General features: G+C 47.1%; 1 protein-coding gene across 1 annotated transcript in view; it reads left to right on the top strand.

Annotated features, from left to right (window-relative positions):
* The window catches only part of LOC124594337, a 117,191-nt gene that overhangs the window by 43,387 nt on the left and 58,552 nt on the right, over window positions 1-15,252 (top strand). Inside the window, exon 3 of the mRNA XM_047132706.1 lies at window positions 14,354-14,875. Coding sequence (XP_046988662.1) covers window positions 14,354-14,875 — 522 coding nt within the window. The remainder of the gene's footprint in view (window positions 1-14,353; window positions 14,876-15,252) is intronic.

Genomic DNA, 15,252 nt, shown 5'->3' with positions numbered 1-15,252 from the left:
ATACCAGAAGACCATGAACGAAGTGCTCGGATTAAAAAGGGTGTAAGACAGGGATGTAGTCTTTCGCTCCTACTGTTCAAACTATACATCGAAGAAACAATGAGGGAAATAAAAGAAAAGTTCAAGAGCTATATTAAAATTCAGGGTCAAAAGATATCAGTGATATGGTTCGCTGATGACATTCATATGCTCAGTGAAAGTGAAAAAGAAATGAAGAATGTGTTGAATGCAACGAACGGTCTGCTAAGTACTGTTGTGCTGTTGTGTATAGGAGTCCTGCGTACTCGGTTCGCTAGACAAACAATCAAACAACTCGTAATAATGAGTTTTATTACAACAAGACAGGTACAAATATTTAACTTCTGGTCCTAGAGACTGCTACTATCAACAGTCTGTCAACAGACCTGCAGTGACAGCTGATCTGTAACTTGTAACTGTGCTATGTAGAGATTGCTAATGAAGAGGCTACGATGCGTCGACTAACGAAGTAGCTAACGTTGAAACTGCTATCGAAACGGGCCGCGACCAGTCGGGCGCAGCTCTTATGTCCTCTTCACCTAGGGGCCGCTGCTGTCGCGTTGTCGACCTGGAGGGAGGTCGGTCAGCATGCGATTGGCTGATCTCTTCACACAGCCATCTCTTCTCTGCCATTCCCGCGTGGCGTGCCGGCGCTGAGTTTACGCCATAACGTTTCTCCCCCCCCCCCCCCCCCAAAGCGACAGACTGTCATCGTATATGGCGTACGACGACGGGGGGGGGGGGGGGGGAGGGCAGGAACGTGGACGCTCTGATTGATCGAAAGCTGTGGCTGTAGGGCTGCAGGGGACGTCAGACTTCCTGGTTGTACCCCACCATACGGCCTTCGCTCTGGTGGAAACATTCCCTGGAAAACGCCCAGTACGATCCACTTCATGAGGCCCATACCAAGATGTAGACGGCGTCGTTCGCTGCGGCGTGGTCGGGTCCAGCACCGTCTGCAGGACGAGAGGAGGTGGAGGAGGCGAATGCTCCATCTCCATGGGGTCGTCCCGCGGTGTCGTGATGACTCTCTCTGGCAACTGCTGTGGCCGTGCTCTCCTCAGGATCCGTGAATCTGAGGGAAGAGATACAGAAGGATCACCATGCACATGATAGTGGTGAATTTGATTGTGATGTCGGCGCTGCAATCCGTCTGGGCCTGAAATGAGATTCATACATGCGCCAAGTCGACGAAGGATCTCGCCTCGCGTTCGCCGTCTGCTGCTGCTAAATACCCTGAAAAACACAATATCATGTGGCGCGAAGCGATACGTGCGGCCTTCCTTCGGCGCCGGATGTTGAGGAAGGTGGAGCAGGTGGAACAGTGTCCTATGGCGGCGGCCCTGAAGCAATTCCGACGGCGATGGTCCATCTCGTGGATGCGAACGGTAGGAGGCGAGAAACAATAGCAATGCTTGACCCCTAGTGTGTGCGGTGCGAAGTTTAGCCACCTGCTTCTTGAAGGTTCTGACAAAACGTCCAGCTTCACCGTTTGACTAAGGGATGGAATGGTGCACTAGTTAGATGTCATATGCCATTGCTTTTACAGAATGTTTCAAATTCATTTGACCTGAACTGAGGGCCGTTGTCCGACACTATGACTTCATGCAAACGTGCTACGTGACGTTGTAGAGTTCACTGGCACAGCAAAAGGAAACTTGCTATAAGCGTGTGCCACAATCAACCGACGAATGTTCCAAAAAGGAACCGCAAAGTCTACGTGCACACGTTGCCATTGTGATTGCATTTTAGGCCGATTAGAGAGTTTTTGTGGCGGAGTGGACTGATTTTCCGCACATGCGTGACACTGTGACTTCATCTGTCCTATGTGGCCATTCGCTGCCAAGTACAGTGTTTCGTACGAACAACCCCCCAGTGTCCTTGGTGAAGTAACTGAAACGCTTCTTTTTGCAAAGCTTTGTGGATCAACAAACGTGACTGTCCACTGTCATTTTGAACAAGAATCACACCTTGCTACATAGCGAGGCTATGCCGACCTGCAAAGTATCGGCGCGCTACAGAGTTCTTTATGATATGCAATGAGCGAGGCCAAGATGTCCGAATATATTTTAGCAAAATGTTCAAATCTGAATCAACTTCCAGTGGCCTGTGCAATTTTTCTACAATTCAGAGGAAAGGATTGAAGCAATTCAGAATCTTGAGCATCCGCGTGACAACAAGACGCTGCAGAAGCGTCAAAGTCTGTATCAGGCCCCATCGGAAGACGTGAAAGTGCGTCCGCATTACAATGTTGAGCTGTCGGACGATACACAACCTTGTACTGCTACTGAGACAACAACAAAGCCCATATTTGCATTTTTTGGGCAGTTCGTACAAGAACCGGCTTCATGGGTACTCAGTTTGGTACTTGAGCAACCAGCTGTTCAAAATACAGTTGGAAAATGGCCGGTGCGGAAGTACTGCCAAAAGGGAAATACAAATATTTAAACAAGCCCAAATGAGTGTTCACAACACACACGGTTTGAGATTCTTCATCTAGTGATATTTGAAGATACACGTCGCGCAAATCCATTTTTGAAAAGTAGCGACCAGCGCCTAATCTGCCCATGAGATCCGCTGGGCGAGGCATTGGATAATTAGCAATCACAGCTTGTGGATTGACTGTAGACTTAAAGTCAACACAGAGGCGAATGCGACCTGAAGATTTGGGGAGCAAAACCAGTGGACTTGCCCACTTTTATGGCTACAATAGCTCCGCTATCTTGCAACTCTTTAAGTTCAGTAGCCACATTGTCCCGTAATGCAATGGGAACAGTTCTGGCCCGGCAGAATTTCAGCTGAGCATTGTCTTTCATAGTAATAAGTGCAACAAAATTGTTAGCCTTGCCTAAACCTTCAGAAAAGAGTTCAGGGAATTCTTTCAGCAAGCTAGCTTCACTGTCTTTGGCACTGAATACATTGTCCTGAATTTGGAAGCCAAACAAATCAAACGGATAAAGGCCAAATATGTTCTCACAATCGTGTGACAGTCACAATTCGTGTATGCAAGCAATACATGGCAGCCACAGTACATTTTCCGAGAATGGGGATGTCTTGTCCATTATAAGCCATCTGGTGCGAGCTAATTATAGACAGGCTTGGAGAGCCTTACAGTCTATTTGTGTTACGATTCAGCAATGTAACAGACGCACTCCGTATCAACTGAAATTCCACACGTTTTCCATTAAGATGCAAATGAACAAAAAGTTTGTTGGACAGGCATAGCACTGAATAAACTGTTTGCTTGCTAGTTTTGCTAAGACCTGCAGCAAGCTTTGAATTCACTACATTGATTACATGGGCCTTGTGAATAGATTTTTGTGAGTGGGCAGAATGCTTATGTTTGTTCCGCTGCAAACATACGGATTGTATGTGACCTTCCTTGCCCAAAGTGTAGCATTGTGCTTGTCAGGACTGGCAGACTTGGCTTTTGTGATGTGAATAGCACTGAGGGCATGACTTAATTCTATTCACTGATGTAGCTGCCTGTTTCGAGGACTGTTTACTCGGCTTGGCACATGCCTACTGTTGCTGCCTACTGGGTCAGTCGTGAGCAAGGGACGACTCAACCCGACAAATTGGTGGCTGCTCAAATTTACAGGCCGCGACGGCACCTGAATCATACTGATCAAGAAATTTGCACTATGTGATGAAATGATGGATCTGACTGTTACAAAATCTGTTCTCTAAGGTTGACATCAGTTACACTGTACACAACCGCGTCACGCAACAAAACATCTGAATATAAAGCAGCATAAACACATACGAATTTACTTTTCCTCGTCATAATCTGTAAATCTGTTACCCACTCGCGATAAATTTGTTCTGACCTTTTCTTGCAATGAAAGAATTGGTACCTAGCTGCCACCACATTTACTTGTTGGTCATAATAGATAGTTAGAGAACCTACAACCTAATCATACGAAAGTCCACTCTAGTGGCGTTAGAGAACAATTTCTGAATGAGGCGAAAGACTGCACTTCCTAACGTTGACAAAAAGTAAAGTAGTTTCACTGTACCTGGTACTTTGTGAGCAATGATGTGGGCTTCATACTGTTGCAACCCCTCGAACCATTCCTCTTCTGTCTCGTTAAACTGGCGAAAAGGCGATATGGCACTTGTAGCTTGTTGCCTGTTGGTCAGGTGGTCGCACTGCATTTGTTTCTTGGTTGGCCAGTACCTGCTGTACCGTGTTTAGAAGGCTAGCAATCTACTGTGTCTGAAACTGAAACATCCGTGTTAGCTGCGTTCTCTTCTCTGTCGTTCCCGACTGGCGTGCCGGCTCTGCCTTTACGCTGTAACAAGTACAGAATGTGGATTAAGAGTAAGTCGAAGAAAGATGAAAGTAATGACAAGTAGCAAAAATGAGAACAGCGAGAAACTTAACATAACAACTGAGGATCACGAAGTAGACGAGTTAAGGAATTCTAGTACCAAGGCAGCAAAGTAAGCTAAAGCGCACGCAGCAAGGGGGACATAAAAAGCAGACTAGGACTGGTCACAAAGCATTCCTGTCGAAGAAAAGTCTGACAGTATCAAACACAGGTCTTAACCTGAGGAAGAAATATCTGAGAATGTACGCTTGGAGCCCAGCATGGTATAGTAGTGAGACATGGACTGTTGGAATCAAAGGAAAAAAAGAGGCCCTAGAGCAGCCGCCAGGCTGATTCGGTGTCGAAGAAGTTTCGGTGTCGAAATTTCAGAAAGTACGTTTCTAACGTGCTCAACATAGGTGCGTGGGTGGAACCCAGAGGGGTTTGCCGAACTGAGAGATGTTAGAGGGACATTTGTTTTGTTGTTTTATTTATGGGGCTTGCATTCCCGCGCATTCACAACGGGAGGTCCGAAAGTAGGTGATCTGAATCCTGCTGTTTGAAGCGTCGTCGAGCCCGAAGATGACATCGCAGGGAGCCACGCTTCTGCTCCATTACTGAAGAACGTCGTAGACACCTTTCAGCCAAACTCCACACTTGCGTCGCAATTACAGGGTTTCGAAAAAGAGTATTTCCAGGAAAAAATCGTTGTTTCAGAAGAAGCCATCCAACCTGGCCCTGCATGTAGGCGACCTGTGTTTCTGTGTGTAAACCATGGTAGAGAGCTATACTACTGATCAAAAATAGTCATTCACAAGGGTATCACTGAGCAAGGTTTATGCTCTCACTTGACACACACATATATATATATATATATATATATATATATATATATATATATATATATATATATATATATATATAACAGGGTGTTTCAAAAATGACCGGTATATTTGAAACGGCAATAAAAACTAAACGAGCAGCGATAGAAATACACCGTTTGTTGCAATATGCTTGGGACAACAGTACATTTTCAGGCAGACAAACTTTCGAAATTACAGTAGTTACAATTTTCAACAACAGATGGCGCTGCAAGTGATGTGAAAGATATAGAAGACAACGCAGTCTGTGGGTGCGCCATTCTGTACGTCGTCTTTCTGCTGTGAGCGTGTGCTGTTCACAACGTGCAAGTGTGCTGTAGACAACATGGTTTATTCCTTAGAACAGAGGATTTTTCTGGTGTTGGAATTCCACCGCCTAGAACACAGTGTTGTTGCAACAAGACGAAGTTTTCAACGGAGGTTTAATGTAACCAAAGGACCGAAAAGCGATACAATAAAGGATCTGTTTGAAAAATTTCAACGGACTGGGAACGTGACGGATGAACGTGCTGGAAAGGTAGGGCGACCGCGTGCGGCAACCACAGAGGGCAACGCGCAGCTAGTGCAGCAGGTGATCCAACAGCGGCCTCGGGTTTCCGTTCGCCGTGTTGCAGCTGCGGTCCAAATGACGCCAACGTCCACGTATCGTCTCATGCGCCAGAGTTTACACCTCTATCCATACAAAATTCAAATGCGGTAACCCCTCAGCGCCGCTACCATTCCTGCACGAGAGACATTCGCTAACGATATAGTGCACAGGATTGATGAAGGCGATATGCATGTGGGCAGCATTTGGTTTACTGACGAAGCTTATTTTTACCTGGACGGCTTCGTCAATAAACAGAACTGTAGCATATGGGGAACCGAAAAGCCCCATGTTGCAGTCCCATCGTCCCTGAATCCTCAAAAAGTACTGGTCTGGGCCGCCATTTCTTCCAAAGGAATCGTTGGCCCATTTTTCAGATCCGAAACGATTACTGCATCACGCTATCTGGACATTCTTCATGAATTTGTGGCGGTACAAACTGCCTTAGACGACACTGCGAACACCTCGTGGTTTATGCAAGATGGTGCCCGGCCACATCGCACGGCCGACGTCTTTAATTTCCTGAATGAATATTTCGATGATCGTGTGATTGCTTTGGGCTATCCGAAACATACAGGAGGCGGCGTGGATTGGCCTCCCTATTCGCCAGACATGAACCCCTGTGACTTCTTTCTGTGGGGACACTTGAAAGACCAGGTGTACCGCCAGAATCCAGAAACAATTGAACAGCTAAAGCAGTACATCTCATCTGCATGTGAAGCCATTCCGCCAGATACGTTGTCAAAGGTTTCGGGTAATTCCATTCAGAGACTACGCCATATTATTGCTACGCATGGTGGATATGTGGAAAATATCGTACTATAGAGTTTCCCAGACCGCAGCGCCATCTGTTGTTGAAAATTGTAACTACTGTAATTTCGAAAGTTTGTCTGCCTGAAAATGTACTGTTGTCCCAAGCATATTGCAACAAACGGTGTATTTCTATCGCTGCTCGTTTAGTTTTTATTGCCGTTTCAAATATACCGGTCATTATTGAAACACCCTGTATCACATAATTCATACATAGCAGATTTATATGTACCATTGGAACAGTATGACAACAACTAATGAAGAAACTATGTTCTTTTTGGTAGTAAAAACACAGAAAAATTATTTACTGGAGTAACTGCAACCCCAACTCCCACTCCCACCATTTTGTAGGCACTTGCGATGGCATAGCGCACGTTTTTGTTTGCCTTTGTGGAACGTTGCTGCCTATGTTGTCAATCATGTGATGACATGTTCTTCGAGTTCGTTACTGTTGCTCAATTTTCGACTACCAAGCAATGTTTTCAGGTGCAAAAGAAGATGGATTTCTGTAGGAGAGAGCTCGGGGCTGTACGCAGGGTGGTGATACTGCCTTCAGCCAAAGTCCTGTAAGAGTTGTGTCTTGTTTGCAATGTGTGATCGGACATTGTTACGAATCGTAACATTACCGTTTGTGAGCTTCCTGCGGCGTTTATTCTTTATTGCCCGATGCAGTTTCATAAGCGTGTTACAGTAAACATTCGTATTGTTTCACCCTTCGGTAACGAACACACCAGTAGAATGGTGGGCTATTCCAAACGACTGGGCACAAGATTTTCTTGACTTTAATCTTTACTGGTGATGCAGTGTGCATCCATGCCATTGACGGTAGTTTCGATCCAGGGGTTTCGTAAGCAACCTGAGCCATATCCCCTGTCGCTAGGTTGCTTAGTAAATCATCGCTGTCTTTGTTGCAACGTGCCAAAAAAGTCATTCGTACTGCCTAGACGCTGCTTTTTGTTTCTCTGTAAGATTTTCTGCAACACAGCGAGAGCACAGCTTTAAAAAATTCTGTTTTAAGTGGTCTTATTTGCAGAAAGTTCTGTGACAGAATGGATACTATGAACTTATAGTTTTCCTTTACGATTTCTTCAACTGCACGAACCAGTTCTTCAGCAACCAAAATGTGCACCCACATCGTTCGTCACCACGCACTTAATCACCTCCTCCATTGAACTGTCGGATCATCCGCTTCCACTGAATCAGTCGTCATACTTTCTCCACAAATTTCGTAAATCTGTTGGTGAAACTCAACTGGTTTAGGGGTCTTTGCATTCAGAAAACATATTTCAGATCAGAGGCGGCACTTCCAATCAACGTTGCATTTCTCAAACAAGCAATAAACAGCTTAAGCAACACACACAGAACTCAAAATGGTGTCATTTCCTTCTCCTTGACTCAAAGCAACTCTGCGTCCGCCGACCTTCAATTGTAGCGTTGTCACGTAAGAAATAGAAACAGAACTTACTTTCTGACCGTACCTCGCAAATTGTAGTGCTTTTGTTGCTATATGAGAGAGAAAACTGGACCCATCGGCCCAGTTGGTACCACGGGAATCTGCCGAAAATAAACCTGCGACACATAGCATATTTTGTTAACCTTGAGGAACTTCGCTACTGGCCATTATAATTGCTACACCAAGAAGAAATGCAGATGGTAAACGGGTATTCATTGGACAAATATATAATACTAGAACTGACATGTGATTACATTTTCACACAATTTTGGTGCATAGATCCTGAGAAATCAGTACCCAGAACAACCACTTCTGGCCGTAATAACGGCCTTGATACGCCTGGGCATTGAGTCAAACAGAGCTTGGATGGCGTGTAGAGGTACAGCTGCCCATGCAGCTTCAACACGACACCAAAGTTCATCAAGAGTAGTGACTGGCGTATTGTGACGAGCCAGTTGCTCGGCCACCATTGACCAGACGTTTTCAATTGGTGAGAGATATGGAGAATGTGCTGGTCAGGGCAGCAGTTGACCATTTTCTGTATCCACAAAGGCCCGTACAGGACCTGCAACATGCGGTCGTGCATTATCCTGCTGAAATGTAGGGTTTCGCAGGGATCGAATGAAGGGTAGAGCCACGGGTCGTAACACATCTGAAATGTAACGTCCACTATTCAAAGTGCCGTCAATGCGAGCACGAGGTGACCGAGATGTGTAACCAATGTCACCCCATACCATCACCCCAGTATGACGATGAATACACGCTTCAAATGTGCATTCACCGTGATGTCGCCAAACACGGATGCGACCATCATGATGCTGTAAACAGAACCTGGATTCATCCGAAAAAATGACGTTTTGCCATTCGTGCACCGAGGTTTGTAGTTGAGTACACCATGGCAGGCGCTTCTGTCTGTGATGCAGCGTCAAGGGTAACCGCAGCCATGGTCTCCGAGCTGATAGTCCATGCTGCTGCAAACGTCGTCGAACTGTTCGTGCTAATGGTTGTTGTCTTGCAAACGTCTCCATCTGTTGACTCAGGGATCGAGACGTGGCTTCACGATCCATTACAGCCATACGGATAAGATGTCTGTCATCTCGACTGCTAGTGATACGAGGCCGTTGGGATCCAGCACGGCGTTCCGTATTACCCTCTTGAACCCACCGATTGCATATTCTGCTAACAGTCATTGGATCTCGACCAACGCGAGCAACTATGTCGCGATACGATAAACCGCAATCGCGGTAGGCTACAATCCGACCTTTATCAAAGCCGGAAACGTGATGGTACCATTTCTCCTCCTTACACAAGGCATCACAATGTAAGTAGGCTGTTTAGGTTTTTTTATTGGTAACGCCACGTAGCGCTCTGTATGAAAGTCACAGGCTGTGCTGTGCGCGGTCTGTGACTGGTTTGCATTGTTGTTTGCTATTGTAGTGTTGGGCAGTTGGTTGTTAACAGCGCGTAGCGTTGCGCAGTTGGAGGTGAGCCGCCAGCAGTGGTGGATGTCGGGAGAGAGATGGCGGAGTTTTGAGAGCGGATGATCTGGACGTGTGTCCATCAGAGACAGTAAATTTGTAAGACTGGATGTCATGAACTGATATACTGGGTGTTACGAGAAGGTACGGCCAAACTTTCAGGAAACATTCCTCACACACAAAGAAAGAAAATATGTTATGTGGACATGTGTCCGGAAACGCTTACTTTCCATGTTAGAGCTCATTTTATTACTTCTCTTCAAATCACATTAATCATTGAATGGAAACACACAGCAACAGAACGTACCAGCGTGACTTCAAACACTTTGTTACAGGAAATGTTCAAAATGTCCTCCGTTAGCGAGGATACATGCATCCACCCTCCGTCGCATGGAATCCCTGATGCGCTGATGTAGCCCTGGAGAATGGAGTATTGTATCACAGCCGTCCACAATACCAGCACGAAGAGTCTCTACATTTGGTACCAGGGTTGCGTAGACAAGAGCTTTCAAATGCCCCCATAAATGAAAGTCAAGAGGGTTGAGGTCAGGAGAGCGTGGAGGCCATGGAATTGGTCCGCCTCTACCAATCCATCGGTCACCGAGTCTGTTGTTGAGAAGCGTACGAAAACTTCGACTGAAATGTGCAGGAGCTCCATCGTGCATGAACCACATGTTGTGTCGTACTGGTAAAGGCACATGTTCTAGCAGCACAGGTAGAGTATCCCGTATGGGATCTTGATAAAAGCTCCATTGAGCGTAGGTGGAAGAACATGGGGCCCAATCAAGACATCACCAACAATGCCTGCCCAAACGTTCACAGAAAATCTGTGTTGATGACGTGATTGCACAATTGCGTGCGGTTTCTCGTCAGCCCACACATGTTGATTGTGAAAATTTACAATTTGATCATGTTGGAATGAAGCCTCCTCCGTAAAGAGAACATTTGCACTGAAATGAGGATTGACTCATAGTTGGATGAACCATTCGCAGAAGTATACCCGTGGAGGCCAATCAGCTGCTGATAGTGCCTGCACACGCTGTACATGGTACGGAAACAATAGGTTCTCCCGTAGCACTCTCCATACAGTGACGTGGTCAACGTTACCTTGTACAGCAGCAACTTCTCTGACGCTGACATTAGGGTTATCGTCAACTGCACGAAGAATTGCCTCGTCCATTGCAGGTGTCCTCGTCGTTCTAGGTCTTCCCCAGTCGCGAGTCATAGGCTGGAATGTTCCGTGCTCCCTAAGACGCCGATCAATTGCTTCGAATGTCTTCCTGTTGGTACACCTTCGTTCTGGAAATCTGTCTCGATACAAACGTACCGGCCACGGCTATTGCCCCGTGCTAATCCATACATCAAATGGGCATCTGCAAACTCCGCATTTGTAAACATTGCACTGACTGCAAAACCACGTTCGTGATGAACACTAACCTGTTGATGCTACGTACTGATGTGCTTGATGCTAGTACTGTAGAGCAATGAGTCGCATGTCAACACAAGCACCGCAGTCAACATTACCTTCCTTCAGTTGGGCCAACTGGCGGTGAATCGAGGAAGTACAGTACATACTGACGAAACTAAAATGAGCTCTAACATGGAAATTAAGCGTTTCCGGATACATGTCCACATAACATCTTTTCTTTATTTGTGTGTGAGGAATGTTTCCTGAAAGTTTGGCCGTACCTTTTTGTAACACCCTGTATATATTATGACTTTTGAACACTATTAAGGTAAATACATTGTTTGTTCTCTATCTAAATCTTTCATTTGCTAACTATACCTATCAGTAGTTAGTGCCTTCAGTAGTTTGAATCTTTTATTTAGCTGGCTGTAGTGGCGCGCGCTGTATTGCAGTGGTTCGAGTAACGAAGATTTTTGTGAGGTAAGTGATTCAGGAAAGGTATAGGTTATTGTTAGTCACGGCCATTCTTTTGTAGGGATTATTGAAAGTCAGATTGCGTTGCGCTAAAAATATTGTGTGTCAGCTTAGTGTTGATGAGAATAGGTTAAGAGCGAAATGTCTGAGTACGTTCAATTCGGCTCAGCTGTTTGAAAATCAAATAATGTAAGAGGTTTATCAGCACAGTAATTCATTAATTTTTCAATGGGGACGTTTCAACAACAACGTTTCACCAGGCAATGCCGGTCATCTGCAGTTTGTGTATGAGCAATCGGTTGGAAAGTTTCCTCATGTCAGAACGTTGTAGGTGTCGCCATCGGCGCCAACCTTGTGTGAATGCCCTGAAAAGCTAGCCATTTGCATATCACAGCATCTTCTTCCTGTCGGTTAAATTTCGAGTCTGTAGCACGTCATCTTCATAGTGTAGCAATTTTAATGGCCAGTGGTGTACAAGTGCAAGGCCTCATTCAGACAGAGACTGATGTTCCCGCGTCAGTGCAGCAGACACGGCTGTCGTCCCTGTCGTGTACGATTTTGTACACTACAGGATGGAGAGGTGGTTATAGAGTGGTACAGGAACAGTCGTCATAGAGAAGTTGGACATGAGCAGAAATGATTTGCGATCAAGATAAGATGACAAACAGAAGACTTACTTAACTTGTATGTCTCCAAATGTACGAAGATTAATGATAGATTATGTGACAAGGAGCAGAGTCCAGCTGTCGCAATGTCCATAAGGAAAAGTCTCCTTGTACCTAAGTGCAAAAGGTGAAGACGGAGTCGCGACCAGTTAGCGTCTGCGTAGCTTCATACTGTGCTGTGACTCCGAATGGGGGTGGACCGCGTCGCTGCTGTCGGGCATCCTATGTTGTGGCGGCAGAGGGCGCTCGCGATACTGAGCCGCTAGCGGCGTGACTCAGCGAGCGCGCGCCATTGGGTCCGCCAGATCCCGCGCCACTGCATCGGTCTCAAACAGAAACTTGCAATTCCTTTGTTATGACGCCTGTGGGGCCCCTGCAGTTCATGCATGATGCTGAGCGGCAGAATGCATTACTACAGCATTTCACTGTCGTGACGTACATCACTGACCGAAGGTCCCGTGAGTGCCTGGTACCAGTTATACAGTGCTCGTAGGCGACCATTGTGCTATATACAGGGTGGTCCATTGATTGTGACCGGGCCAAATATCTCACGAAATAAGCGTCAAACGAAAAAACTACAAAGAACGAAACTTGTCTACTTGAAGGGGGAAACCAAATGGTGCTATGGTTGGCCCACTAGATGGCGCTGCCATGGGTCAAACGGATATCAACTGCGTTTTTAAAAATAGGAACCCCATGGTATGGTGCTTGAAGGACCAATCCACCTGTCAATACCGCTTCAATCGGACGCGAGCTATGTGCCGGACGTCCATCATTTGGAAGTCCATCGCCATTCTGTCATGCAGTGAAACACCTTGTAGTAATATCGGTAGAACATTACGTAGGAAATCAGCATACATTGCACCATTTAGATTGCCATCGATAAAATGGAGGCCAATTATCCTTCCTCCCATAATGCCGCACCATACATTAACCAGGCAAGATCGCTGATGTTCGCGTTGTCGCAGCCATCGTGGATTTTCCGTTGCCCAATAGTACATATCATGCCGATTTACTTCCTGTTTCCTTAAATAACGTAACTATCCGGCGAACGGTGCGGACACTTGATAATGTCGTCCAGGATACCGAGCAGCATACACAGCACACACCCGTTGGGCATTTTGATCACAATAGCCATACATCAAGACGATATCGACCTTTTCTGCAATTGGTAAACAGTCCATTTTAACACGGGTAATGTATCACGAAGCAAATAGGTTCCGCACTGGCGGAATGTTACGTGATACCACGTAATTATACGTTTGTGACTATTACAACGCCATCTATCTCAAAGCGAAAAAAGTGGCCCAACTGAAATTTTCGTATTTCTTTACGTACTACACGAATATGTAATAAAGATGGGGGTTCCTATTTTAAAAAACTCAGTTGATATCCGTTTGACCTATGGCCGCGCCATGTAGCGGGCCAACCATAGCGCCATCTGGTTTCCCCCTTCGAGATAGACAAGTTTCGTTCTTTGTAGTTTTATCGTTTGATGCTTATTTCGTCAGATATTTGGTCCGGTCACTATCAATGGACCATCCTATATATGAGGGTGTGGTGTCACCGCCAGACACCACACTTGCTAGGTGGTAGTTTTAAATCGGCCGCGGTCCATTAGTACATGTCGGACCCGCGTGTCGCCACTGTGTGATCGCAGACCGAGCGCCACCACAAGGCAGGTCTCGAGATACGGAATAGCACTCGCCCCAGTTGTACGGACGACTTTGCTAGCGACTACATGGACGAAGCATTGCTCATTTGCCGAGCAGATAGTTAGAATAGCCTTCAGCTAAGTCAATGGCTACGACCTAGCAAGGCGCCATTAGTAACATTGCATGTATCTAAAGAGTCTCACTTGTATCGCCACAATCTCCAGATGTACCAAACGGATGGATTAAAGGTAAGTACTCCAGAAGCTACGTATTTTTCTTTATAGCATTCATAACGTATCCTGTTTCAGACCTCACGCACCCTGCTTTAACTTAGCGCGTGCCTTTCGGCTTCCTCTCATTGTGTCTAGGCTGTCTTGTCTAGACACAACAGAGGGTGAGAGAAATTTTATTTGGCGAGCCTATTTATACCGTCACGTAATGCCCCTGCCCAAATCAGAACAACAGCTGTAAGAACATAGGGCGCTAAACCACTTCGAGCCTACAGTAGTGTATTGCGCAATGGTATGTCTAAATCTATTCCGAGAAGATGCAACGCAGCGTTCAGCCCGTGTACTTGTAAGTGTTTAGCCAGCCGCTGCACTCGTCCGGCAGGTGTCGCAGGGCCCGGAGGCGAGCGCGGCGGGGTGCGGGCTGCACCACCTGCTGTCGCACGCGGCGGGGCTGGCGCTGGCGTGGGCGGCGGCGCTGCTGGGGCTGGACCGGCTGGCGGCGCGCCGGCGGCCGCGGGCGTACGCTCGCAGCGGGGGCCGCGCGGCGCGCTGGGCCGCGGCCGCCGCCGGCGCCGGCGCGGGCGCGCTCTTCCTGCCGCTGGCCGCGCTGCCCGCGCCCCACTACTGGCACGGCCGCTTCGCGTGCCAGCTGCGCGCGCCGCACCCCTGGCCGCGCCTGCTCGACGCGCTGCTCGACGCCTACCTGGTGCTGGCCGTGCTGCTGCCGCCGCTCGCCGCCGCGCTCTGCCTCTGCCTCGCCGCCGCCCGCTGCTCCTGGCCGCCACGCGCCGCCTCCGACGCCGACGCGGACGCCGACGAGTACGGCTCCCTGACGCCGTTCCTCGCCACCTACTGCGTCCTCGCCGCTCCCTCCGTCGCCTTTGCCGTCTGGGTGCTGCTAATAGTGAGTGTATTTCCGTGCTCCTCACTCGCTTCTCTTTTCTAGACGTGACTGAAAATATTTTCCGAAACTAAAGGCCCGTTCCCATACAACCAACACCGGTACGACGTCCCTACGTTACGAGGGTGGATCAGACAGTAATGCCTACCGAGTCACTTGTCTCGTGCAAAATTTAATAATGAATTTTAATTGATGTATATGTGCTGACCGAAGTGACGAAGAAATTTATAGCAGTGTCGGGATTCGAACCCGGGTCTGCTGCTCACTTGGCAGATGCACAAAATATTACGCCACCCTCGCTCAGTGGCTTTGCATAATTGCACAGGCTGCCCTAGCACGTCTTACTCCTCAGTCCGAATTCCTTTTCACGTTTCAAGTCA

Source organism: Schistocerca americana, chromosome 2 (assembly GCF_021461395.2).
Source record: "Schistocerca americana isolate TAMUIC-IGC-003095 chromosome 2, iqSchAmer2.1, whole genome shotgun sequence".
NCBI lineage: Eukaryota > Metazoa > Arthropoda > Insecta > Orthoptera > Acrididae > Schistocerca > Schistocerca americana.
The sequence above is the reverse complement of the archived record's forward strand: the minus strand, read 5'-3'. Positions and strand labels throughout refer to the sequence as shown.